At 52.9% G+C, this 23915-nt stretch overlaps 1 protein-coding gene across 9 annotated transcripts in view; it reads left to right on the forward strand.

Moving 5' to 3' along the window:
* ACTN4 (actinin alpha 4) overlaps positions 1-23915 on the forward strand; it is a 74019-nt gene that overhangs the window by 38564 nt on the left and 11540 nt on the right. For 4 of the 9 annotated variants that reach the window (XM_063112815.1, XM_063112806.1, XM_063112808.1 and 1 more), the window contains exons 2-11: positions 5455-5569; positions 5809-5928; positions 9602-9688; positions 10723-10810; positions 12368-12446; positions 13601-13682; positions 14403-14488; positions 19180-19272; positions 21186-21416; positions 22016-22163. In XM_063112815.1, coding sequence (XP_062968885.1) covers positions 5455-5569; positions 5809-5928; positions 9602-9688; positions 10723-10810; positions 12368-12446; positions 13601-13682; positions 14403-14488; positions 19180-19272; positions 21186-21416; positions 22016-22163 — 1129 coding nt within the window. The other 5 variants (XM_063112807.1, XM_063112809.1, XM_063112811.1 and 2 more) reach the window with 4 other exon arrangements.

The raw sequence follows: 23915 nt of genomic DNA on the forward strand, positions 1-23915 counted from the left end.
CGCCGGACCAGTACCTCGCATTCCACTCAGACGTTGTGGAATAAGTGCCCGCCAGTGTTTGTGTTTATTAGCTGTGTGATCTTGAGCAAGTCGCTTAATCTCTCCCTGTCTCAGTTTCCTCACCTGTCAAATGAAGATGATAATATCGCATATGATCATGGGGTTGGAGGTTTTAGAGTTACTAATGCATAAATAGTAAGAACTAGCAATTATCAGTTATTGCATAATTACCTTTATTTTTTTTTAAATTATTTTATTTATTTATTTATTTTTTATTGTTATTATTATTTTTTTTTAATTTTATTTTGTCGATATACATTGTAGCTGATTATTGCTCCCCATGCATAATTACCTTTAATATGCCCCCCCCACAATGTAAATTACCTGTCAGTTTTGTTTCCTCCCATGTCCAGGACATAATAGGGCCTCCAAATCAGTGTTTGTTAGGCAGGTGAAGGCATCGAGTGCCTCTTAGGTGAGGTGCTGGGGATATGGCCACTGCCACATTCTAGCTGGTCAGAGTTGGTGCTGCCCCTGGTAAATGACCTGAGAAAATGAAGCCCAGGAGAGCTCCTCGCGTTTTGTTTTCTCTCCTTCCACAGAAGGCCAGTAGCTCTGGTTTCTCCCAGGTAAAATTGAGACCCGGGGTTTGCATTTCTCATGACAGTCGGCATCCCCAACATGGCTCCTCTGCCTTCCTCCTTCTGCCAGGAGGAAGAAGTTTCTCTCAGAGGCTCTTTGCCCTACTTTTTTCCTGGTCATCTCACACTGACCCTTGGCCTCTTTGGCTCTTTCCCTGTGCAGCAGCAGCCAGCATGATCTTTTGAAGGCCCTGTGAGGCCAGCCCCTCCCCCCCCTTCCCTGCCTCCCTCTTTTCTCCGACCATCAGGTTCTGTCCCTCCTGATGGGGGCTTTTGTACATGCTCTTCCTGTTATCTGGGAAGTCTCCCTTATATTTGTCTTATTAATTCCTTATCATTCACATAGTTTGGAAATGACCCTTTGTGGTGAACTCTGCTGTGTCTGCTCCTACCCATCGATCAGGCACTCTCCCCACCATGGGACAGGGACAAATACAGCCTAATACCTAGGTATGTGGCTGATGTGGGCAAGTCACTTCACCACTCAGGCCCTCAGTTTCCTCATCTGTAAGATGGGGACAATAATGGCACCTACCTCACAAGACAGTTGTGAGGATGAGAGAAATCAATACATGACAAAGTGCCTAGAACAGTGCCTGGCACACAGTTGGCCCTCTGGAAGTATCTGCTAGATTGTTAATATTAGCACTTTTCCTAAGGGTTTTACTTCTGTAGTTCAGTGATTGCTTGGTTGGTGTGATTTTCTCCCTCATCAGACAGGGAGGTCCACAAGAGTACAGCATGTGTCCGCTTTTGCTCACTGTTAAGTACTCAGCACGAAGCCTGGCCCTTTGTTGACACTCAGTAAATGCTTGTCAAGAGAATGAGTGTGTCCTAACCCCATGGTGGCCTGTGGCATTGTGTAACAGGTGGGACCTGTTGGCAGCCAGGATTGGTGGCCAGCTCTCTGAGAATGTTGGATGGTGGGGGGGCATGGTGGGCACAGGAGGCCTCCATCTATAGAAACCACCCTCACACTGTCCACCCCATACATAGTCTAAACCGAGTAGGGAGAGGAAGTATATAAGCTGAGTGTTATTTTTGTAACCAGGTTGGAAAAGCTATGCATTTTTAATGTCCCATTTGAACTCTAGCTTCTACTTGCCAGTCTTGCTGCATGACAAAGTGGTTGTCCCTGGTTGACTTGCTCCCTGTGGGTGGCCTCAAGAGCTCATGTCCTGCTTGCCCAGAGTTCAGGGTGTCATGAGCCTCTGGCGTCAGTGGATACTCCTCATCTTCTAGGAGGAGAAAACAAGGCTAAGCCAGGCATAGAGTGAGGGCAGGATGCCCGTCAGGGGGATTCTCTGAACCTGTGTCAGGTTCAGGTTCAGGGGGGAGTTCTTCCTCCTCACCATGGAGGCCAAGGTGTTCTCCTTGAGTGCCCATTCTGTTTCTGCCTACTTCCAATCAGGAAGACAGAGGCCATACAGCGTATTAGTTCCCATTTACTTAAAAATAGACCTTTCTTTGACATATGTATAACACTGAGTACTTACTCTGTGCTGAGCACAGTGCTAAGTGATTTACTTGCATTACTTTGTTTAATCCTCATCTTAAGAGAAGAGATTATGGTCCCCATTCATCAACAAGGAAGCCAAGGCTCATTGTTTGCCTGAGGTTCTAGCAGGTAGCCTCAGTGGGAGAGGCAAGATTTGAATCCAGGTCTGTATAACTCCCAAGCCAGAGCTCTTGTTTACTACCCAGAGCAGATGGGATGTGTGTATGGAATGCAGGTAGTACAGCAACCCCAGTGAGGACAGATGGCCTGAACCTGACGAGGCAAGGTTTGTTTAGAGCCTCCACAGGTTGGAGTAGGGACATCTGCAGATAGTTGCTTACGATACCATTTCCCCCCCAAACCAAACCACAGCCAGTCAGTGTGTGTGTGTTTCATTTGGCACTTACTTTATGCCAGGTACTGTGTCAGATGCTTTAAATGCATTTTTTCCCCACTTCAATCCTTAGAGCAATTGCAGGTGGTAGATTCTGAAAAGTCCCTCTTACAGGGAAGGAAATAGGCTTAAGTAGGTAAAGTTGCTTGGTTGGAAACACAGAACAAGTAAGCTGGGGAGCTGGCATTCAAACCCAGGTTTGCCCCTTCAGAGCATGCAGAAGTAGCCCATGCATTCTGAGGCGGTTAGTGGTGCCAATCAGACATGTGCCCGGCCCTTTGTGGAGACAGGTGCCTACATCTGGGCCCCGGCAGCACCAGAGCACCAGCAGGACTCACACTCAGGGAACTGCCTTTTTGCATCTTCAGGCTGTGGGATATGACTTGGCCACTTTGCTGCCCAACAGCGTCTTTCAAGCACATGTGAGAGCAGAGGCCTGGTGTCCCCAGCCACATCCTGCCCAGCCCAGTCTGCTGCTGCCCTCTGCTCTACAGGGCTGCTGAGTCTGTACCTGCTCGCTGCCTACAGTAGAGACCAGCCATGCTTTGGGCATTGCAAATGCATGTGAGATGTATCTCCAACCACCATGAAGCTCGCACATTGTAGGAGAGGGAACTCATGTGTACATAGCATCCAATAAGACAAAAAATGACTGGAAAATGCAGCCAGAGAGATGCCAGGAACTGAGTGTGGTGGCAAGGGAAGGCAGGGAGCAGAGAAGGCTCCCTGTGGAAGGATGGGCAGGATTTCTGAGACCAGGGCTGGGAAGGAGGAGACCCTAGGGGGTGCAGAGCTCTCTGGAGAGCTGCCATTCATTGAACACTGCCATGTGCTCTGCGGGCATTGTTGCCTTGAGTCCTCACACTGACCACTACCCAGGTGGTGTCTTTATCACTGCGTAACAGAAGAGGAAACGAGCATTAGGGAGGTTGGGTAACTTGTCTACAGGAGTGGTGTAACCAGCGTTGTGACCCTGGTTTGTCTGGATTCAGATTTGTATAGGAGAAGCATGGGAGATGCAGTCGGTAAGGTGACTTCTTGTGTTCCTTAATGAGAGCCTACTTTGTGGTCCCTCCACTCAAGGAGCTCACAGCGGTGGGGGAGGCAGAAGATGAAACAGAGGTATCAGAGACTAGAGAGAAGGATGCTGTGATCGAGTCTGCACAGAGGAAGGCCATCCGAGTCAGAACTGGGCAGGGGAAGCCAGGGGTGTGGGCGTCCTGGGAGCTGCCCTTTCGGCTGTTTTTGAGGGCTGGGTGGGTGCTGGCTACTGGCAAGGCAGAAGTGGGCCAAGGTATCCTTAGCTGGGATAATAGTATTAGGTCACCAGGGGAGGTCTCTGTCTCCCAGCAGAGGAACTCTCCTTGTTGGTGGGAGGTGGGGTGGGGTGGTCTGCCACCTACAGTGGCCTCCGTTCCTGTTTGGAAGGAAGCCTTGTGCCAGGTCCACACTGTGGTGCAACATATTAATTAGGCAGCTTCTTTGTCTAGTGGGAGCCTTGTGTTAAGTCTTTCTCTGAATGAGCAGGACTGATGACAGTTGTCAAAACACATGGTGCTGGGCTAGAAGCTCTGTGGAAGCCCCTTGTGCCCTACATGGCCTCTGCCTGAACCACCAGTATGGAATGTGCTGTTGGGCATCCCTGATGGCCTGCCCACTTCTACACTGGCCCCTGCAAATTGAGGGGCCAGGTCAGGGTGTGGGATTCAGGGGCTCCTATGAAAAACAGTGGCTTGGGGTTTTCTCAGACTCTGTTGCAGGATCGTGAGGGGGCTGAGGCGTCTGGGCATGTTGGTGTTAACTGATCTGAGACAGTTCTATGGCACTGATGCATGATGACATGCCCCAGCTAGCAGGGGCTGGTTGGCCAGTCACCACCAGGAGGCTGCGTGCCCTGCAGTAGGATGTTCTGCCATCACTATTGGTGTGTTCTGGTTCAGGACTTAGGCTTCTTGTTTAAGGCCCTTCCTACCAGAAACTGCCCTTTCACCATCCAGCTGATCCTCAGAAACTTCCTCATACCTGGTTGCCTAACCCTGGTGGGGGTACCTGCCTCCCACTTGCCATCCATCTCCCTTCAAGATGCATTGGGTCTTAAGATTTGGAAGGATGGGGCATAGAATGTTTTTCAGGGCAGAGATAGGCCAGAGTGTCCGGCCTTCAGGAAACCAGACTATGTGGGGGTGTGCACAGGACTCAGAGTGCCTGTGTTCCTGGCCTTTCAAGGGAAGGCTTGCTGTTTGGCCACCCAAAAGCTCCAAGACAGACTTAAGGAAACTTTGAATTTATAGGAGGCTTTTCTTTTCCAGCAACGATCTGTCCCAAGTCACATCTCTGCCAGTGATGGCAAAGTGGCAGCCCGAGCTCATACCTGAGAGGAGGGGCAGTGGGTAAAGGAAGCCAGTGCCTGGCCAGGACCTGTGATCTCCCAGGTGGATGCAGGGCTGACCTTCACCAAGAGGACATAAGCTCCATGCAGGAGGGACTCTACCTGTCATTTGGACACCCCAGGGCCTGGTGCTGAGTCAGTTTGCGTGACTAAGTGAGCTGCAACCAGCTGTGGCGCCCTGGTCTGATGCATGTACTGGGCTCCCTCAGGGAAGCTTGGTGTTGTGGAAAGAGCACTTGCCAGCAAGGTTGACAGACTTGGGTTCAAATCTGAGCTTTGCCATTTACCAACTGGGTGATCGTGTGGTGGGTTTGTTAACCACCCTGAGCCTCAGTTTCCTCATATCTACCCTTCTGGGTCACAGTGATCAGCAACAGTGTATGCAAAGGGTGGAGCCAGGGGACTGGCCCCTAGCAAGTGCTCTTTGGTGGCTGTTGTCATCCTTGGGGTCAGGGCTGTGGACCAGCACTGTGGTAGAGAGGCCCGACAGCTGAGCTGGTTCTCCATGGCACTCTTTGTTTTGCTTCTCCAGACCTTCACAGCTTGGTGCAACTCCCACCTGCGGAAGGCGGGCACGCAGATCGAGAACATTGACGAAGACTTCCGAGATGGGCTCAAGCTCATGCTCCTCCTGGAGGTCATTTCAGGTGAGGCTCTCACTGATGCAGCCCACACCTGGAACAGGTGTCCTGCCACGGCAGGTTCCCAGAGACACTGCTCACCCAGTTAGGTAGGAGAATGCAACCCTTAACAGCTGCAATAGAATGTGTTGGGGCAGGGGCTTGGTGGGCCGGCTGGGGGCCTAGTTTTGAAGAGCAAAGAAAAATAAAGCTTCTGTCTCTCTCTTTCTCTCCCCTGCTCTTTTTTCTCTGTGCACATCTCTCAGGGGAGCGGCTACCTAAGCCAGAGCGGGGGAAGATGAGAGTGCACAAAATCAACAACGTGAATAAAGCACTGGACTTTATTGCCAGCAAAGGAGTCAAGCTGGTCTCCATCGGAGCGGAAGGTAAGCTTGAGATGAGCCAGCCAGTTTCTGACATGCAGGCTCTGAGGCACAACATCTGTGGTCTGAACAGAAGTTTTGCTGGTGGCGGAGCGCTTGGGGTGCTGAAGTCCCCTATGTATACTCAACAGGGACCACTCTGACTGCCTTTGCTATGACACTAGGCCCACAAGTTCCCCTCCACCCCGCAGAAAGACCCACCCTGGTGCAATCCAAATCTGCGCAGTACAATGCACCCAATCACGGGGGCAGGCTGCCTCGGACCTTGGTTGCCCTCACTTGTCCTTGGGCTGGGCCCAACAGACAGTGATAGAAAAGCGACGAACACATGACACGGTCTGTCTCTGTGCCAGGAATACCTTTGCCATTATGCCTGCCTAGTATCTGTGGGCAGGAGGGAATGTAGAGGAGAGAAGGGGCCAGAGGCCCCGAGTCAGGACATTTGGGTAGGGAGTGCAAGTCCAAAGGTCAGTGCCCAGACTCTGCCCTGGGTGTACAGGCTGGGAGAGTTTGGCCTCAGAACACGGCGGGATTCTTCTGTGCCCCGTGTGGATCCCCAGGCCCACTATCCAGCACCCCTAGGCCCTCCCAGTAGAGCAGCAAGCTCTCACTAGGGTCTCTGGGGTTGAGCTCACAGGCATTTTTGGAGACAAGGCAAGGCCTAAGAGGCCCAGAAGCTCCCCAGCAGCCTGGACTCACAGTTCTGCTCATCAGTCAGAACGGGGTTTCTATGCCCTGACATCCGTGTTGTCCCAGCTTTTAGAAAAACAAAAAAAACCTAATTGCTGTTAATGACAGGGCTCTGAGTTTGGCCAAGACTCCACGCCAGAATGTGTGTACTGAGTTCCAAGTCTCTGCCCCAGCCTGGGACCTCTCCGAGCAGGGGTGCCAAGCCTTGCATGCCACGGTCAAGGTGGTTGGTGTTTGTTTAGAAGACTCAAAACCCAAAAATTCAATCAGGCCCTAAGATTTTCTGTCCCTGCATGGATCTTTCTTCCGGGCTCTGCTCCAGCCTTCTGTCTCTCACAGCTGCATTTATTTTGCTCAAATGCTAGTCTGTAAATACAGAAGGGGTTAGAGGAGAGACCCGTGGCAGTCATCAGTTTTTATCTGGAGAAAAACTTGGTCTAAAAATGTTCCTTGTTCATGCCCAAATTGGTTCACTCCCAGTCTCTATGACCACTGGGCCTTGGGACAAAGCTGGGGGGCAGCGTAATGGAGACATTCTTCAAGCTTCAGAACACCTGAGAACCCTAGCCTCCACCCATCTCTCTGTCCCTTCACATGATCTAACAGTCGCAGGAACATGACTTCGTTGTGGGGTTTATGAGAGTGGACAAGAGTTGGAGGCACAGCTGCAGGTCAGAGAAGCAGCTGGTGGATGTCATGAGAGAAGCTGCCTTCCTCTCCACGGAAACTTGCTAAGCCCTCTGTGACCAGCTTGCACTTGTAACTGGCTGGATATGGGAGCTGTGGCCTCTCTTCCAGATTGTGCCCATCCCCTGGCTCTGTAGGGCTGGCCCTCAGGATGCATGCAGCATAGATTTCCTGAGGGAAGAGCTGCCTTCGCCCCATTCTGGGAAGGGGCAGGTGGCGCTGCTCATTTTCTGGGTCTGAGGTGCTGAACCCTGGGACAGGATCAGGACAGACACTGGATCTCTCCAGCAGACTGAGTGTATTTCCTCATCCTGAAACCTGAAAGCTGCCATCAGCCATAGGCCCATGGCTCTGCTATGGGAGTCTCTCCACTGTGGCTAATAGAGCCCTTGCCTTCCTCTGGGTGTGTCCCTGGGGAAGGTGGGCCCCATCCTATGGATGGCCACTCTACCTCCTTCCAAACCAAGCCTACCCTAGAGTTTTCCGTTCCCAAGTGCCAGTGAGCAGGATCTCCCAAGGTGTCTCTCATGGCCTTCTGGAACTCGCCCCTTTGCCTGGCCCCACCCCCTGTGTGGCTGCAGCAGTGGAGTCCCCCTTTCCCCCCCAATCTGGCTGTTCTCCCACTTTGGGAGCCATTTTGCTGTGCCCCCTGCACCTGGTGTATTGAGATATGGGCAGTAGAAGGCATTTAGAGGACTGCCCAAGGCACCCTTGGCTGATGGGCTCCAGGATAAGGTGCTGACTGCCCTCACCCAGCAGCAGACACACGGCTGCCCTGGGTGTTGCCGAAAGGGTTTTTCTTTCAGTTGCTGAAGCTGAAGGATGTGTAGTCCAAGCCCTTGTTTCTCACTCCCAGAAGGTTGAGAGAATGATTGTCTTAGGTTAGGAAGAAAGCATGCAGCCTGTCAGCCTGGCCTTGTGTCCTTCCCTGCTCCCGTCCCTGCAGCAGCAGCAGGTGAGCTTAGTTTAGAGGGAGGTAGTCCCCAAAGGATGGGGCCACCTTCCCTAGGGACACATCCAGAGGAAGGCAGGGCTCTATTAGCCACAATGGAGAAACTCTTCCAGCAGAGCCATGGGCCTATGGCTGACGACAGCTTTCAGCTTTCAGGATGAGGAAATATGCTATCTGCTGGAGGATCCAGTGTCTGCCCTGATCCTGTCCCAGGGTTCACCTCAAACCCAGTAGCTTATGTCTCTCCAGGGCCTGTTCCAGGTACTGATGGTTCAGTGGTGAACAGAACAGCCATGCCCTTGTGAGACAAACAGCAGGCAAGCAAGCAGACCAACAGATCCATGTCCACAAATGGTGTTCGGTGTGTGAGGGCCAGAGCAGGGAGACAGGGAGACGACCTGGGGGCACGGGGACTCCTTTAGACGGGTAGTGAGGGAAGCTATTTGAGAGATGACAATCAAATAGGGGCTGGCAGGATGAGAAGGACCAGACATTTGAAGGAAGGAAGGGATGGGGGGCACACATTGTGGGTGGACAGAAGGCTGAGGGCCTTGAAGCAAGAAAGAGCCTGGTTTGCTGAAAGGACGCAGCTAGAAAATACTGGGGAGGGAGTGGGGCCAAGGAACATGGGTTTCATCTTGCGTGTAGTGGAGCTTTACTTGGGAGTGACATGCTTCTGACATGCCTTTTGAAAACGACCACCCTAGCTGCTGTGTAGAGAGCAATTGGAGGGGAAAATAGGAAGCAGCCATATTGAGCTCTGGGGAGACAACAATGGCTTGGACAAAGGTGGTGGCAGTGGGGTTGGAAGGAAGTGGACAGATTCTCAACGAACAGTAGAGCAACGCACATTCACTGTCTATGAGCATAGAAACCAAAAAGAGCATCTTTATCCTGAGGGTGGGGCCGGGAGTGCTCATCTCCTAGTCTGGGCCACATGTGCATAAAGACATGATTATGCTCAGAGTGGTGAGTGCTATGACGGATGTGTGAACAAATCCAGATGCCTGGAAAGATCTCATAAAGGAGCAGTCTTTTGAGCTGGGTCAAGGGAATGAGCTGGCCAGGTGGGCAGAGGCCTTCATGGCTTCTGCATTACAGGAAATATTACAGAAGCCTGTAGGTACTCAGTAGCAGACTTGTGGAGCAGTGCTTCCCAGAATGTTCAAGCACACATTACCCCAGTGGGAGGAGATGGGTAGGCCTAGGTGGTCCACTCAGACAACTGATCAGTCAGTGGGAGCTGCTCTCTAGATGGGGACAGAAGGCTGCCTTCAGGGCCAGCTGAGGGGTTTCCCTCTGGTTTTCACAACTGTCTTACCCTCTGCTCCTCTTCCCTGTGTGCAGAGATTGTGGACGGCAATGCAAAGATGACCCTGGGAATGATCTGGACCATCATCCTCAGGTTCGCTATCCAGGACATCTCTGTGGAAGGTAAGAGACAAGCAGAGGACACCTTTACTTCCCACCCTGGCCCCACCTGAGTTGGGGAGGGCTAGATTAGGATTCCTGAAGTGTGCTCTTTGTGCTTCATGTCTCTTCCCTGCTTCCTTGGGGTAACTCACAGGGACTGGCCTTTCGCAGGAGTGGTTACAGGGCTACAGGTGAAGGGAGGTCCCCTCCCAGCCACCCACACCTCTCCCATGGCCTTTCTCACCCCACAGCCATGGTATCCACCTAGAGCACTTTTGCTCTCACAGCCCCCATCTCACGGACCCTCACACAATGTCTGTGAAGCATGCGAGGACGACTGGCCCCATTTCACAGTTCCGGAACCTGAGTCTCAGAGCTAACTAGTTATAGAGTTTGGCCTGGGCCCGGTTCTCTTTCTGCTTGACATCCCAATCCTGGACCTTTACCTCCGTGGACCTGGTTGTCAGCTCAGGCCATCCAGGAATGGACTTCTTGGCTTCCCACCAAGTACCTGTGTACACCACAGGATGAGAAAAGCCACCCGGGTCAGCATGTGGAGGGGGCTCCCATGCACCAGGTTGCATTGGTAACCAGGACTGACGTGTTCCCTGCCCTTATAGCAGAATCCCAGTCTGAGAGGACAGCTGAGCTGTCCACGGGGAACATAAGCCCTTTCATGGCTTATTTTTTAACCTTTTTCAGAAGAGGCCGAGGCCAGTGTCAAGGGCTTCTCTGGCAGTGTGTTCTGGCAATTAAAGGCACAGGCTTTGTGGTCAGGCACACGGCACAGGTTCAGGTCCTGGGACAGCCCTGGGCAAGTGACCTCTCAGGACTATGAGGATGAAACTGGGCTGTGTGTATTGGCAGAGGCTGGTTCATATCCGGAGTGGGAGTAGCTCTCACTACTGTTGTCACTACTGCTCTCGTTATGTCTGATGTTCTCTCCCTTGGGTTTTGTTTGACCCTCATGCCTGAGGCTGAAAGTACCATCCGATTTGGGCTGAATTCTGGGGGTTTATTTTTGAGCCAGTGCTCACTGTACTTGTGTTTTGCAGAGACCTCTGCCAAGGAAGGGCTTCTTCTCTGGTGCCAGAGAAAGACTGCCCCATATAAGAATGTCAATGTGCAAAACTTCCACATCAGGTAAGTCCCCGGCCAGAGCACCCTTGGCCCATCTTGTCCTATCACTTCATCACAGGACCCGAGGTGCTATCCTCCCTCCTGCCCTTATTACCTGTGTTTTTGTCATGGTCTGTGAGATGCCAGCCCTCAGTGAGTCCCTCTCCCTGGTCCTCTCTGAGGAGGATGGGGAGGAGGCAGCTGCCCAGCCGTCCTGGGCTGAAGGCAGTAAGGCCCAGCACTCTGCAGGCCTTATAGAATCTTCTTCCTCCCCAAGCAAGGTGGCTCTCAGAAGCAACAACAACAAAGCTCTTCCTTCATTTTGACCTCTCAAGAGAGATCAGCTGTTAGAGTTCCTAGTGAATTTAGTACGGGGAAAATGTGTCCTGTGGCTGCTAAGATAAACAAGACTCAACCCTGCCGTGAATCTCCTTTCCTTCAGGGTGAGAGAGGGAGATGAGATGTGTCCACTGTCGCCCTAAGTGAGTCAAACGTAGTCACTGCACAGGAAGTCCAGAGTGCAGCAGGAGGTGTGGTTGCCTGATGGTTAGGAGAACAGGCTCTGGGGGTGGCCCTGAGGCCAGGTCCAGCTTGGTCCTATGACTTCATCTCTCTGAGCCTCTAGGAGAGGGCCCCTGGAGGCCCCTCTGTGTCCTCGGGCTCTTCAGGGCCCCACGCTGGTCGTTGAGGGCCGTTCCCATCATGCTGTGCCCTTGGCAACACATGGTCCCTCCCTTGACCACTGTTCTCTGTGGCTTTTTCCCATCTCCTGCCACCAACTGGCTGATCCTCTCCATACTCCTCATTCATTTATTTATTTAAAGAGTCAGTAAGTACTTGTGAAGTGCCCATTACGTGCCACAAGTGGGGCAACAGCAGCACAAAACACAGTCCCTGCCCTTGGGAAGTTTACACTGCAGCAGGGGTGACCAGCAGTTAACAAAGGTGCAACAACATAATTTCAGATAGAAGTGCATATGACCAATCTAGCTTGAGACCTTGTGGAGGATCCTTTCCCTCCAGAGACCCTCTTGCTAAGCCCTATCCTGGCATTTAGCCAACCAGTGGACTGGCCCTCCCTTGGGTCAGGTCAGCCAAAGTATGGAGGTAATGCAGCGCAGGCACCACCCCTGCAGTGTGCCTGTCCATTTCAGTGGGGCCTTGTGTGTCTGGTCCTCGGCAGGTCAGGCCGCCCCAGTAGCCAGCAGTTTTATAATATATTTGTCATATGTCAGGCACTAGTCTAAAGCATTTACTCATTTAATTCTCACAAGAACCCTATGAGGTAGGTACTGTTGTTATCCCCATTTTATAGGCATTGAAATCGAGGTAACAGATTATGTGGCTTCACTGTCCAAGGCCACACTCTCAGTAAGTGGAAGAGTCAGAATTTGACCCCAGACTATCTGGCTCCAGAGGTCATGCGCATAGCCATTGTGCCATCCATCTCCCTGCAGTACCTAGCATATGCTATACTTCCAATAAATGGGAATTAATTATTGCTATGGGTACCCAGGGCCATTTGGTACTCCCATGACAGTGCAAGTGCCCTCCTTGTAACCTTTGGCTTTCCATCCCTAGCTGGAAGGACGGTCTTGCCTTCAATGCCCTGATCCACCGGCACAGACCAGAGCTGATTGAGTATGACAAGCTGAGAAAGGTATGCATCTTGAGCTCCCCTTGATGGCCCACAGACACCCTGAGTCTGATGCCCCTAACTCTGGATCGCCATCCATCACTGGCCTTCAAAGCTGGATTCTGTGCTCTGATGGCAGGCTGGGAGATCCTCATCAGCTTCTCCTAGACCCCTCACTCAGGCTGACTCACCTCCATTACTCCCCTTGGGGATTATCCCATCTCCCTCCATGGGCATTGCAATCAACCCAGGGTTACTTTAGGGCCTGGCCAGTCATGCCTTCTAATTCCCTTTTCTTAACCTTCTGGATTCTGGAAGCATTCCTCCTCTCTGCCCAAGAGGGAGGAGGGAAAGGAATTCAAACCATCACCACCGGCCAGCATTTCCTTTGCAGGGTCCCGTTCTAATCTGCCTGTACAAACTATCAGATCCAGTCCCTGCCCTCCAGCCTAAGGGGGAAAGCAGGGCAACTGGGTGCAAAGCAAACTGGCCACACAAGGCCATGCACATGCGCTCAGGCCCCAAACGAGGGTGGCAGGGCATAGGGTCAGACAAATGTGTGGAGGAAGGTGGTGCACCTGAGCTGGCCTGATGGGGAAGGGCCCCTGGAGGAGGAGGCAGCTTAGAGCTTGGGGAGGGCATTCCACTGTGGGGGGCGTACACCTGCGCCTAGCCCATGTAGGCCACTGTAAGGGAGGCGATGGAGGTTTAGGGTGCAGTGGGCCTCATCCTGTAAGCAGTGTGGAGCTCATGAGGGAGCTGGGGCGGGGGCAGCATGAAGGGATACTTTGGGGAGGTTGGAGCATGGAAGCTCCTGGTTTGCTCCTTTACTCCACCCTCAGAGCTCTCTCAAGTCCTGTGGACCACACCTTCCTGTTTTCAGGACAGGGGCTTAATCTGAGGTCTGTGGATGGCTGGAAATTATATGAAAAGAGTGCAGCTGCATTTTTCTGGAGAAAAGGCCCATAGTTTGCCTTCTGAGATTTAAAAGGCACTCCTTTGGTGGGAATTGAATTTATCCAGGGTGTGCCCTCCTCCCTGCACAGCACAAGTAGCTGAGAACTCCCTAAAGAAACCTTTCCAGCCCTCCTCCTCCCAGACCAACCCTTATTCCCTTTTGCTCTTGCATCCTGCACCTGACGGAGTTCTCCCCACTTCTCCCACCTGCCTCCCTGCAGGACGACCCAGTCACCAACCTGAACAATGCCTTCGAAGTAGCTGAGAAATACCTTGACATCCCCAAGATGCTGGATGCAGAGGGTAAGTAAATCCCTTTTGTTCAGTCAACACCGTGTTTCTTGGGGGCTTCGTCTGTCCAGGACCGGCTTTGGCCAAGGGCCTGAGGGTCACTTCAGGGAGCTGACAGAGCCAGTGAGAAGGGCTAAATGAATCTTGGTGAACCGGGGACAGTCTTGTCACCCTGGGAGCCAGAACTAGACAGCCTGAGCCAACCGGCCAGACATATCCAAGAACGGAGAAAGTGAGGAAGAAAGAGCTTGAAGGATTGGCCAGGGCCCAGGGAGGGACCAGGTGGCTGAGGGGGGCTGGCTCCAGGCTTCTTGCGAGCAACCCTGGCCTCTCCCCTCCCTGCCTGCAGCAGGCACGGAGTCTGGAGCCTGCCAGAATGGAGTATTTGTTTTTTCCTTTTCCAGCTTTGTTCCATTTCCCAGCCAGGACCCATGTCTCTGGCCTCTGGTGGCCCTCGGGGTTGACTGTCCAGCAGCCCCTTGAGGCCATTCTCAGAGAGAGGAAATGGCCTCATTTTAATCCAGTTCCCACAGCATTGGCCATTCCAGAGACCGTGGGGGAGGGAGGGGCTGAAGGTGTGGCCAAGCCCGCCTAAGTCTCCAGATTCATTGAATCAACTCTGAGGGTCCTTCTCCTAGCATGGCTGTGGCCTTGGGAGCCTGTGGATCCTGGTGAGCGACACCTCCCCTCCACCCCCATTTGGGCGGTTTAACACTTGTTGTTCACTTGCAGACATTGTTAACACAGCCCGGCCCGACGAGAAGGCCATAATGACCTATGTGTCCAGCTTCTACCATGCCTTTTCGGGAGCCCAGAAGGTACCAGGCAGGGCCAGGCAGGCCCTTCTCGCCGCCACCGCCCAATGCTGCTGCAGCCTCTCGCCTCCCACACTCACCTCATTTCTCTTGCAGATGGCAGTTGCCTCTCTCCGACTGGAAGCCACTCCCCCCACTCCTTGGCAGTGCTGCCCATTCGGTATTTGCTCACAGTAGCTATTGAGCAGCTAACCTGTGCCAGGCTCTGTTCCAGGCATTGAGGATACAGTAGTGACTGAGTCAGACAAGGCCCCTGCAATCAGGGAGTTTCTGTTCCAGTGTGTGAGACAGATAGGACAGGATGGTGGGGTAGAAATGGCTGAGGGCAGGCTGAGCCCGTGGCGCACTCGGTAGCGTGCTGCGCTAGCAGCGCGGCGACGCTCCCCGCCGCGGGTTCAGATCCTATATAAGGATGAGCGATGCACTCCCTGGCTGAGCGCCGGTCACGAAAAAAAAAAAAAAAAAAGAAATGGCTGAGGGCAACTTCTAGCTGGGGCCATCTTTGGGGAGGGGTGACAGGAGCAATGAGCAGGGTAAACCTGGAGCAATGAGCAGGAGCTACCAGATGAAGATCTGTGGCAAAGGCATTCCAGGCCGAAGGTAAAGCAAGTACCAAGGCCCTGAGGCAGGAATAAGCTCGGCTTATTCATGGAGTGGCTGGAGAGAAGTGAGCGAGGGGAGGAGAGTGAGGTGAAAAGCAAGGGGACGGCCGTGCCACACAGGAGCATTGTAGTGTGGGATAAGGAGTTTGTGTTTACTCTGAGGGCCACAGGAGGCCCTTAGGGGTTTTATGCGAAGGTGGTAGGTAGTCACACATGATACTGTCCTACTTATGTCTTCAGAAAGATCAGTTAGCCTGTGAGCCTTCCAGCCCAAAACAAAGCTTCCTTTATAGAGCCAGTGGCTCGTTTGTCAGGAACCCAGCCTGGCTAGAAAAAGAACACACCTCATTTGGACTCTGTCTCCCCTTCCTCAAAACCTCGGCAAGATGTTCCCACAGGCCTGAGCTGGGGCCTGGCTTCCAGTCCGGAACAAGCGCTATTTCTCCTGCATGAGCCTTGGGCCGGCCCGGCCGCCCTGCCTGCGTCTTTCACTCTTCTCCTGCCTCTCTCTCTCTGTCTCTCTCTCTGTGCAGATATTGTGGGCACTCTGAGGCCAGATGAGAAGGCCATCATGACTTACGTGTCCTGCTTCTACCACGCTTTCTCGGGGGCTCAGAAGGTGAGCTGGGGCAGGGCACCCCTCACTGCTGTGGCTGCACATATGCCCTCACCGTCACCCTTGCATTACCACCATCCATCAGTGATTGGAGCCCTGGCCATGCCACAAGGACTGACCCTGCTGGGCTCTGACTTAGAAGGTCCACCTGGGGCAGGTTTCCTGTGACCGTCGGGCCTCCAGTGCCTCCCTCCATTTGGCCAATGCGGACCTGTGCTGAGGTGCCACAGATGGTCTCTCTCTGAATACAGTCTACCCTGTGAGATGGGTGATGGCATCTCAGACTCTCAGACAAGGAAACTAAAGCCCAGCATCACAATAGGTGGCAGAGCCGGGATTTGACCCTTCAGCTATCCTGCTCGTTTTTTACATGGTTTGCATCGAGGTCATCTGCCTGTTGCACCCCTTCGCTGGGGGGCACTGGGCTTTTCTGGCCCTCCTCTGCAGGTCCTTCCCCTCCCAAACTCCCAGGAAAGCTTTAGCGTGAGCAGGTTGATGACCTCTCTGAGGCTCCACCTGCCTACTCAGCTCTCCCGGCCCCTGTCCCTCCAGAAGCCACAGAGAGCAGTCAAAAGCATTTGTTCCCAGCAGCAGCTCTCGCTGAGGCTGGCTGGCCTCACGCTACCCTGGAGGCTCCTGTCAGGAGCCCTCAGTTTCCACACGGAGGCCTGGGCACCTTGCTCCCTCCACTCACGTCTGGGGCAGCAGTGTACTTCCGATGACTTAATTTTGTGTTAGTAATTGGCAAGTGGGCAGAGAGGAGGAGGAATCACTTCTTGTTCATTGAGCACTTACTACATGCCAGGTACTCTCCAAGGACTTCACATGCACAGGCTCTAAGACATCCCCGCATGTGCCCCAGGGAGGGCTGGGAGCCCCATTTAAAAGAGGAGGAATTGAAGTTGAGAGAGACAGAGAGCTGTTCCTAAAGCTCAGGATAAGGGCTACACCTGCTGCCTTCTGTGGGCCACCTCCTTAGAGCCCCATGTCCAGCAGGGGCATGACTCATGGGCAGTCGGGCCTGGCCCTACTCTGTCACCTCTCAGCAGTGTGACCTTGGCTAAGTCACTTCACCTCAGTGTCCCAATTTGTGAAATAGGGATCATACTAGTACCTGTCTTAGTATTGTTCTGGGGATGAAATGAGCTCCTGCAGGTGAAGGGCTTGGAACAGTGCCTGGCACAGTAAGTGCTCTGTAAATAGTTGGGGAGTCATAGCAGCCTGCAGGGATTGTGCCAGGAGGGGAGGGTGGTTCTTTCAAGCACCCTGGCCAGATAGATGTGTTTCACAGTTGCTTGACCTCCTACCCAGCATGTGACTGGAGCTTGTGTTTGGAGTGTTCAGCAGGAAGGCCCAGGCAGGAAAGATAGAGAACCCCAGCCCCCACCCTAGTAGGAAGGCAGGGTGGGGATGGGCAGCAATGGAGGATTCCTTACCACCAACCCGACTTACCGCACGTTTGCCTTTGACGTTCCCCATGGGCCCCGGGCCAGCCTCTGCTCTCCACATTGCCCTCGCTGATTGGTTTTTCATCTACCAGAGCTGCCCCCTGTGCTTAGAGCACTTGGGTGTGGTGCCCAAGGGGAGGCCCTGAGAGATTTGTGGGAGTGGGTACCGGCAGGAAAGCGCAGGCCAAAGAATTTGCAGGGTTTTGAGGTGGCTGGACCCAGATAGCCGGCCACTCTTGTGAGAGAAAAGAAGGGCCAGGCTGTTAGGCATCTGGCCCCTTCACGAAGGAAAGTGCTGGATTCAGCCTCCTCCAGCTTCCCCTAACCTTTGTTTAGTTTACTTCTTGGGATAGCCTTATGATGCTTTTTATTATTGCTGCTGTCATTTCCCCAGACTCAATCCAATCTCTTAAAAGAACACTTTTTGGGGTTTGTTTCATTTTATAAATGCGGGGCAAACCGTAGACATAGCACTAAGTATGATCATTTTCTCCTGATAATTTATTTCTGGTTGCTAAAGTATTCAGTCCTTGTTCCTTTATTTATCTATTTTTTAAAAAGATGACCGGTAGGGGGATCTTAACCCTTGACTTGATGTTGTCAGCACCACGCTCTCCCAAGTGAGCTAACCAGCCATCAATATGTAGGGATCCGAACCCGTGGCCTTGGTGTTATCAGCACCGCACTCTCCCAAGTGAGCCACGGGCTGGCCAATCCTTGTTCCTTTAATCACTCATTTGCTTTTCAATGCTGAGTACCTAAAATGTGTTAAGCGCTGAGCTGGGTGCTGGAATTTCAGCAGTGAAACAAAACTGCTGACCGGCAGCCCTGTGGCAGCAGAGTGGGTTTGAGATTGGGGTGCCAGTTGTCTCTGCCAAGTTAGTGGGCAGGGACTAACCTCACTGACTCCCCAACAAGCTGCGCGACCTTGGCTATGCTTTCTGCACTTATTTGGGGCTGGTGTTTATTGGTTGAGGAGCCTTGTGAACCTCATCTTTAAGGAACTCTGCCTAGGGCCCTTGTGTCTTCCAGAGCATGATGCAGGTGTGTGTGTGTGTGTGTGTGTGTATATTCCCACTCACAAACCTTGTCTGGTCCCCACCCTTTTCCACACCAGGCCTAGATGCAGTGTGGGTGGAAGAGGCTGGGCATCGGAGCCTGCAGAGAGCCAGGTCTGGGGCCATCTCCCAAGCCTTTCTGTTTTCCTTCCCCATCACTCTGTAGACCCTCCTCACTATTTCTGTTCCTGTTCTGTTGCCGTTTCAACTCCTCCTCTTGGACCCTTTCTGTGCTTCCTGAAAGGTACCTGGTCTGTCCTCTACCCGTTTGGCACCCTTCCCTCCTCTTCCTCCTACACACCTTACGCTTTCCCCCAGCAGGACAAGGCAGGACAGTCTCCTGTAGTTGTGGGCCAGGGACTAGTATGCTGTCTCCACCACTCCCTGTTCTCCACAGCCTTGGCTCCCTTTGGCCCTGTGGATTGTGACTTCTGCCCATATGAGTTCCTTTCCCACCCACCTCCTAGGGGAGGAGAAAGGAAGGGGCTGATCGTGTCCACCAGGCTCCTCTGGGGCATCCCCTCCACCTCTGCTGCTTCCCCAGTTCTCTGGGTCTTGGCCTCCTTCCAGCCTGACTTACCACCAAAAGGGAGACTCCTTCCAGGTCTTAGGCCTAATGCAGACCACCGCCCCCCCCCCCAGGTTTACCCAGCCCCTCTCTTTGTGGGGTACTAGAGGGCATGTTAGCAGTGGGAGGATTCCCCAGCCTTTCTCAGTGCCTCCAGGGTCTGGACCGAGAGAGCCAGGGGTCCAGCTGTCTGAGCTGGGTACGTTTTGCAGTAAGCTGCAAGGATGCTAATGAGGCCTGGCAGAACACGGCTGCTCAGCGTGCCGTGTCGCTGGAGCTGTGCTTCCTCTCCTCGGGGAGCTGTCTGTGGGCCGTGGAAGAGCTGCTTTCAAGGGACAGGCCTGTCAGGAGGGAGGGCCACCAGCCCCCAGGCAGCCCTGACTGTGTGTGTTCCCCACCCAGGCTGAGACTGCCGCCAACCGTATCTGTAAAGTGCTGGCTGTCAACCAGGAGAATGAACACCTGATGGAAGATTACGAGAAGCTGGCCAGTGACGTAAGTGTGCCACTCACCCCACCCCTGGTGGCCCTGCCAGAGCTGAAAGATGGGGTCACCTCTTGTTAGCCTTGGCCAGACATCATTGTGACACTTGAAAGGGGAAAGCAGGTGTGGCAGCAAGACCTAGAAAAGGTTATAAGGTTAAAGACCATGGAGTCTGACCAAGCCAGCATGTGACCTTTGGTTTGGTTTCACAAGGCTAAGGGTCAGATCTGTGGTCACCATGCCAGCTGGCTCCTGGGGTCCTGAGCTTGGGCTCCTACAGTGATGCTCAAGGACAGAGTTTCCTGAACACCTCCTTGCTTTAGAATCACCTGGTGAGCCTTTTTTAAAATCCCTGTTCCCATGCCTTGTTTCCATGAAGGGACTAATTCAGTAAGATGAAGAGGGAACTGAAAACTGATAAGATGGTGGGTGAGGCTGAAGTTTGTCATGGCAGGTCCTGTGCAAGCTCTTCAGTAGCAGGATCTGCTCGGTCTCCACAACAGCCCTGTGAGGAGGGAGCTCATATTACCTCTTTTCCAGATGGGTAGTCTTAGGCCCCGAGAAGGTCAGGCATGTGCCCAGTGTCACACGCCCAGTGGACAGAGAACAGGGGTTCAAACCCAGGCAGCCCCACCCCAGATCCTGAACCTGGCACCTCAGTTGGGAATGTGGGTGGTTAGTACATCTCTTCTGGATTCTCTTCTTTATTTTAAAAATTTCCACATTTAAAAAACAAAAACAGGCTGGCCAGGTAGCTCAGTTGGTTGGAACGTAGTAGTGTCGATAACACCAATGTCAAAGGTTTGGATTCCCGGACTGGCCAGCCACCGTCCCCCACCAAGCAAAACAATTTAAGCTCCCAAAGAGCAGTAATTTGACTGCTCTTCTAGAACTAGTGGTTCCCAGACTTTCAGATTTTATGGACCAGGAAAATTTGAAAAAGTATTTGACAGCCAGCTTAGGGTAGCCAACTTCTTATTTTGCCAAGTTAAAGAGACTTAAAATGAAAAAGCTACCATATGTTACCACCATCATTTGTAACCCCAAGACAAAGTAAAAATGTTGTGTTCTTAGAACCCCAGCTGTTGCCAAGAAGGGCAGTCAGCATTATGCATCAGGATGTGTACTCATGTGGATTCCTTTGTGCTTGGCTTTCTCACTTTGCCAGAGGTTGGCATTTGGGAACCACTTCTCCGAGCATGTCCATGCTGGAAAATAACCAATTCTATTCTACTAGAACTGTTTAACTTTTTCTTCTGGTTTTTGTTTGTTTGTTTGTTTTTTGTTTTTTGGGTTTTTTTTGGTGTCTGGCCAGTAAGGGGATCTAAACCTTTGACCTTGGTGTTATCAGCACAACCCTCTAGTAGAACTGTTTTAGAATGTCCAGTTTGTTTTGCCTGTTTGTACCCTTCCTCACTCCATCAAAGATCTAAGTAGCTCACAAAATACATTACTTTTTTTTCAATTTTATATTCTAATTTTTTATATCCCAGGCCCTGTGCATGCACTGGCCACCACAGAACAAGCCAGCCTTGCTTGCCAGCCCCTGCCCTTGAGGCACTGAACCACGAAGCAGTGAGGGTGTTGGTGACAGGTCCCATGATAGTGCATGATGTGGGGCCTTCTGAGGAGGGGCACTGGAGTTGAGGGTCCTCCACTTAGGTTTGAGGGAAAGAAAGACTAAGAGTAAAGGCACAAACGAAGTAGCCAGAGAATTGCACAGTGGTTCAGAGTGGGCACACATTCCCAGAATTCCAGGCTCTGGGGTCCCAGCAGGAATCATGGAGAAGTTGGTCTGGGGAGCAGGGATAACCTCCAGGATGGAGCTCTTGAAGATCCAGATCCCATGTGCCTATAAGCTGGGGGCAGCCTGTCAGTGCTCTGAGGGCCCCTGCAGAGCCCCCATGGCTTCTGCGGACCCACAGCTCCTGGAGTGGATCCGGCGCACTATCCCTTGGCTGGAGGACCGCGTGCCCCAGAAGACCATCCAGGAGATGCAGCAGAAGCTGGAGGACTTCCGTGACTACCGGCGTGTCCACAAGCCACCCAAGGTGCAGGAGAAGTGCCAGCTGGAGATCAACTTCAACACACTGCAGACCAAGCTGCGCCTCAGCAACCGGCCCGCCTTCATGCCCTCTGAGGGCAAGATGGTCTCGGTGAGCGCTGGGCTCTGGGCCAAGGGCGGCCAGGGGGCGTGTGGGCTGCTGAATGCAAGAGCGGCTGTAGGGAGCAGAGGCAGGCTCGTTGTTTGGCCGGTTCAGTCTTTCTTAACCAGAACACACAGCCTTTGGGGTGAGGGGTACAGTTTACACTTTACCACACTCCCCACTGCTCACCCATTACTCCCATGTTTTATACACAGAGTTTTATAACCACCCCCAAACTACGGTTTGTGTGGAATTGTTTGAATTTGGACCCCCAGTCTGCCATGACTCCAGGTTCACCAAGTACTGAGGTCCTTTATCAGGGGAGGATATAATATGCCCCGGACAATTACCTTCTGGCTCCCATAACCTCATCCATGACATACATTTATTCATTCATTCTTTCATACATTCATTCATTTAATCCAGAAGAATTGATTGCACCTGCCGTATGCTGGGCCCCATCTAGGCACATAGATATGGCCAAGCCGGGGATAGATGTGACCCCAGCCCACTTCTGCTGACTTTCTATCAGCATCCCTCAGGGAGGCATCCCCCTGCTGGCTGTCCCCACTCTGCATTGATAGCCTTGCCCTCTCTTGGCCCTACAGGACATCAACAACGGCTGGCAGCACCTAGAGCAGGCTGAGAAGGGCTATGAGGAGTGGCTGCTGAACGAGATCCGCAGGCTGGAGCGGCTCGACCACCTGGCCGAGAAGTTCCGGCAGAAGGCCTCCATCCATGAGGCCTGGACCGACGGTATGGTCCTCCCAGCGCCCTCACTCCTTTTCTGTCTCTCAGACATATGCACGTGCATGTGCACACACAGAGCCCCTCCCGCACCAGGTCTGTTTATCAGGCTCTCTTTCCTGCTGCTCGGGACATATATGTCAGAAATGCTGCTTTGGGTTCATCCAGCCTCAGGCAGCAAGGAACAGTTATGGGCCAGGTCCTCCTATTGTCCAGTATGCTCTTGCCTCAGAGATTACTTATAGGTGGGCCCCTTCCTGGGTAACAAAGTTCAGTCATCCAGGAACACAGCCAAGCCCCATCCAGTTCTTTAGGGAAGTGACCCTGTGCCTGTCCTCTCTGACATGTCTTCCCTGAGGACAGTTTCCCTCCTGATCCACGGCTGGTGTGGGAGGCATAGCTCTCTCATCCTGGCACCCTTTGTTCAGCCTGCCTTCCCTCTTCCACACCCTTTGTGACCATGGACTTCACACTGAAGAGCCTGTGCTGCTCAGTCAGTGTTCACCAGCACATTTGTTAAAGTTAGAGCCAGGGAGCCACCTCCTGGCTTTGTGGCCTCGCCTGCAGACAATACTCCAGGGCTGCCAGCCGCCTACCCTGCAGGTGGGCCACCTTGGGGCTCCTTCCCACCTCCCACCCCAGCCCAGAGCCACCTTCCAAGGGGCATAGCACCCCGTGCAGATGACTTCTCCTAAAAGAGCAGTGTTGCCTCCCATGTCTCAGTAGCCCTGCAGCTGTCTGTCCCTTTGGCTTAGGGTGTAGAATTCCATCATGTCCCTGGCCCTTGGTCGGGACCTACACCAGGGTTGAGATTCCAGATCCCAGAGGCCTGAAAGCCTTCAGAAAAGTGCCAGTGCCTGGGAAAGCTGGAAGAGCCATCCATTGGCCTCCCTCCCTCCTGATTCTGGCTGCCCCCTTCCACACCATCTCTTGGCCCTCCTTTCACGACTCTGACCAGCTGACTCAAGCTTCCTTGTGTCGTTGCTCAGTGTAGTTTCTTGTCCTTCCCACCCCTGCAGCTCCTCATGAGAGCCTCACTGAGCCACTTTTGGGCAGACAGCCCCAACTCTGACCAGATGCTGAGACCCCTACCCAGAGGCACCCGTGGGGAGCCCTCCCTGTTGCAGCCAGCATTTGAGCATGCAACTCTGCATGGTCCCCAGACCTGTGCCCGCCTCGCCCTGTATCCCTGGCTGCAGCCCATCTCCTGCCCTCCTCTCATTAGCTCAGCCCGGCTGTTCTCCAGCAGCAGCTGCCAGATCCAGAGCAGAACCCTAATCCCTCCTCTGCCAGGGGAAGAATGCAGAGGAGGAGAAAACAGAAGGTGAGGCAGAAAGAGTGAGGCTAGGGCACCTCCCTCATGCCTTGTAGAAATGGTGCCTACGTAAGGAGGGGGTGTTGGCCATGATGCCATCTTGCGGGAGGCTGGTGTTTAGTTCATTTGTTTATTCACTCAGCAAACATTTCTTGAGCCTCTTCCCTGTGCTTGGCCCTGGTATTATCCCAGGTAGGTGAGGTCCCTGCGCAGGAGCTCTTAGGCCAGCAAATTTTTGCATTTCTCTCGTCAGTGGGCCTTTGGGCACATAAGTGGATTTTATAGCACTCCTGTCCCATGCTCAGACTGAAATGTCCCCTGCTGTCATTGTTCATGTGCTGCATCTCCATCCCTCCATGGAGGCTCTGGGTGTCGTCCCTGTGGATCTCCCTCGTGGGGGCCTGTCAGTCTGCGTTATCAGCTCTTCTGTCCCAGGCTGTGGGTGT

The sequence above is a fragment of the Cynocephalus volans genome, chromosome 10, assembly GCF_027409185.1.
Source record: "Cynocephalus volans isolate mCynVol1 chromosome 10, mCynVol1.pri, whole genome shotgun sequence".
Taxonomy (NCBI): Eukaryota; Metazoa; Chordata; class Mammalia; order Dermoptera; family Cynocephalidae; genus Cynocephalus; species Cynocephalus volans.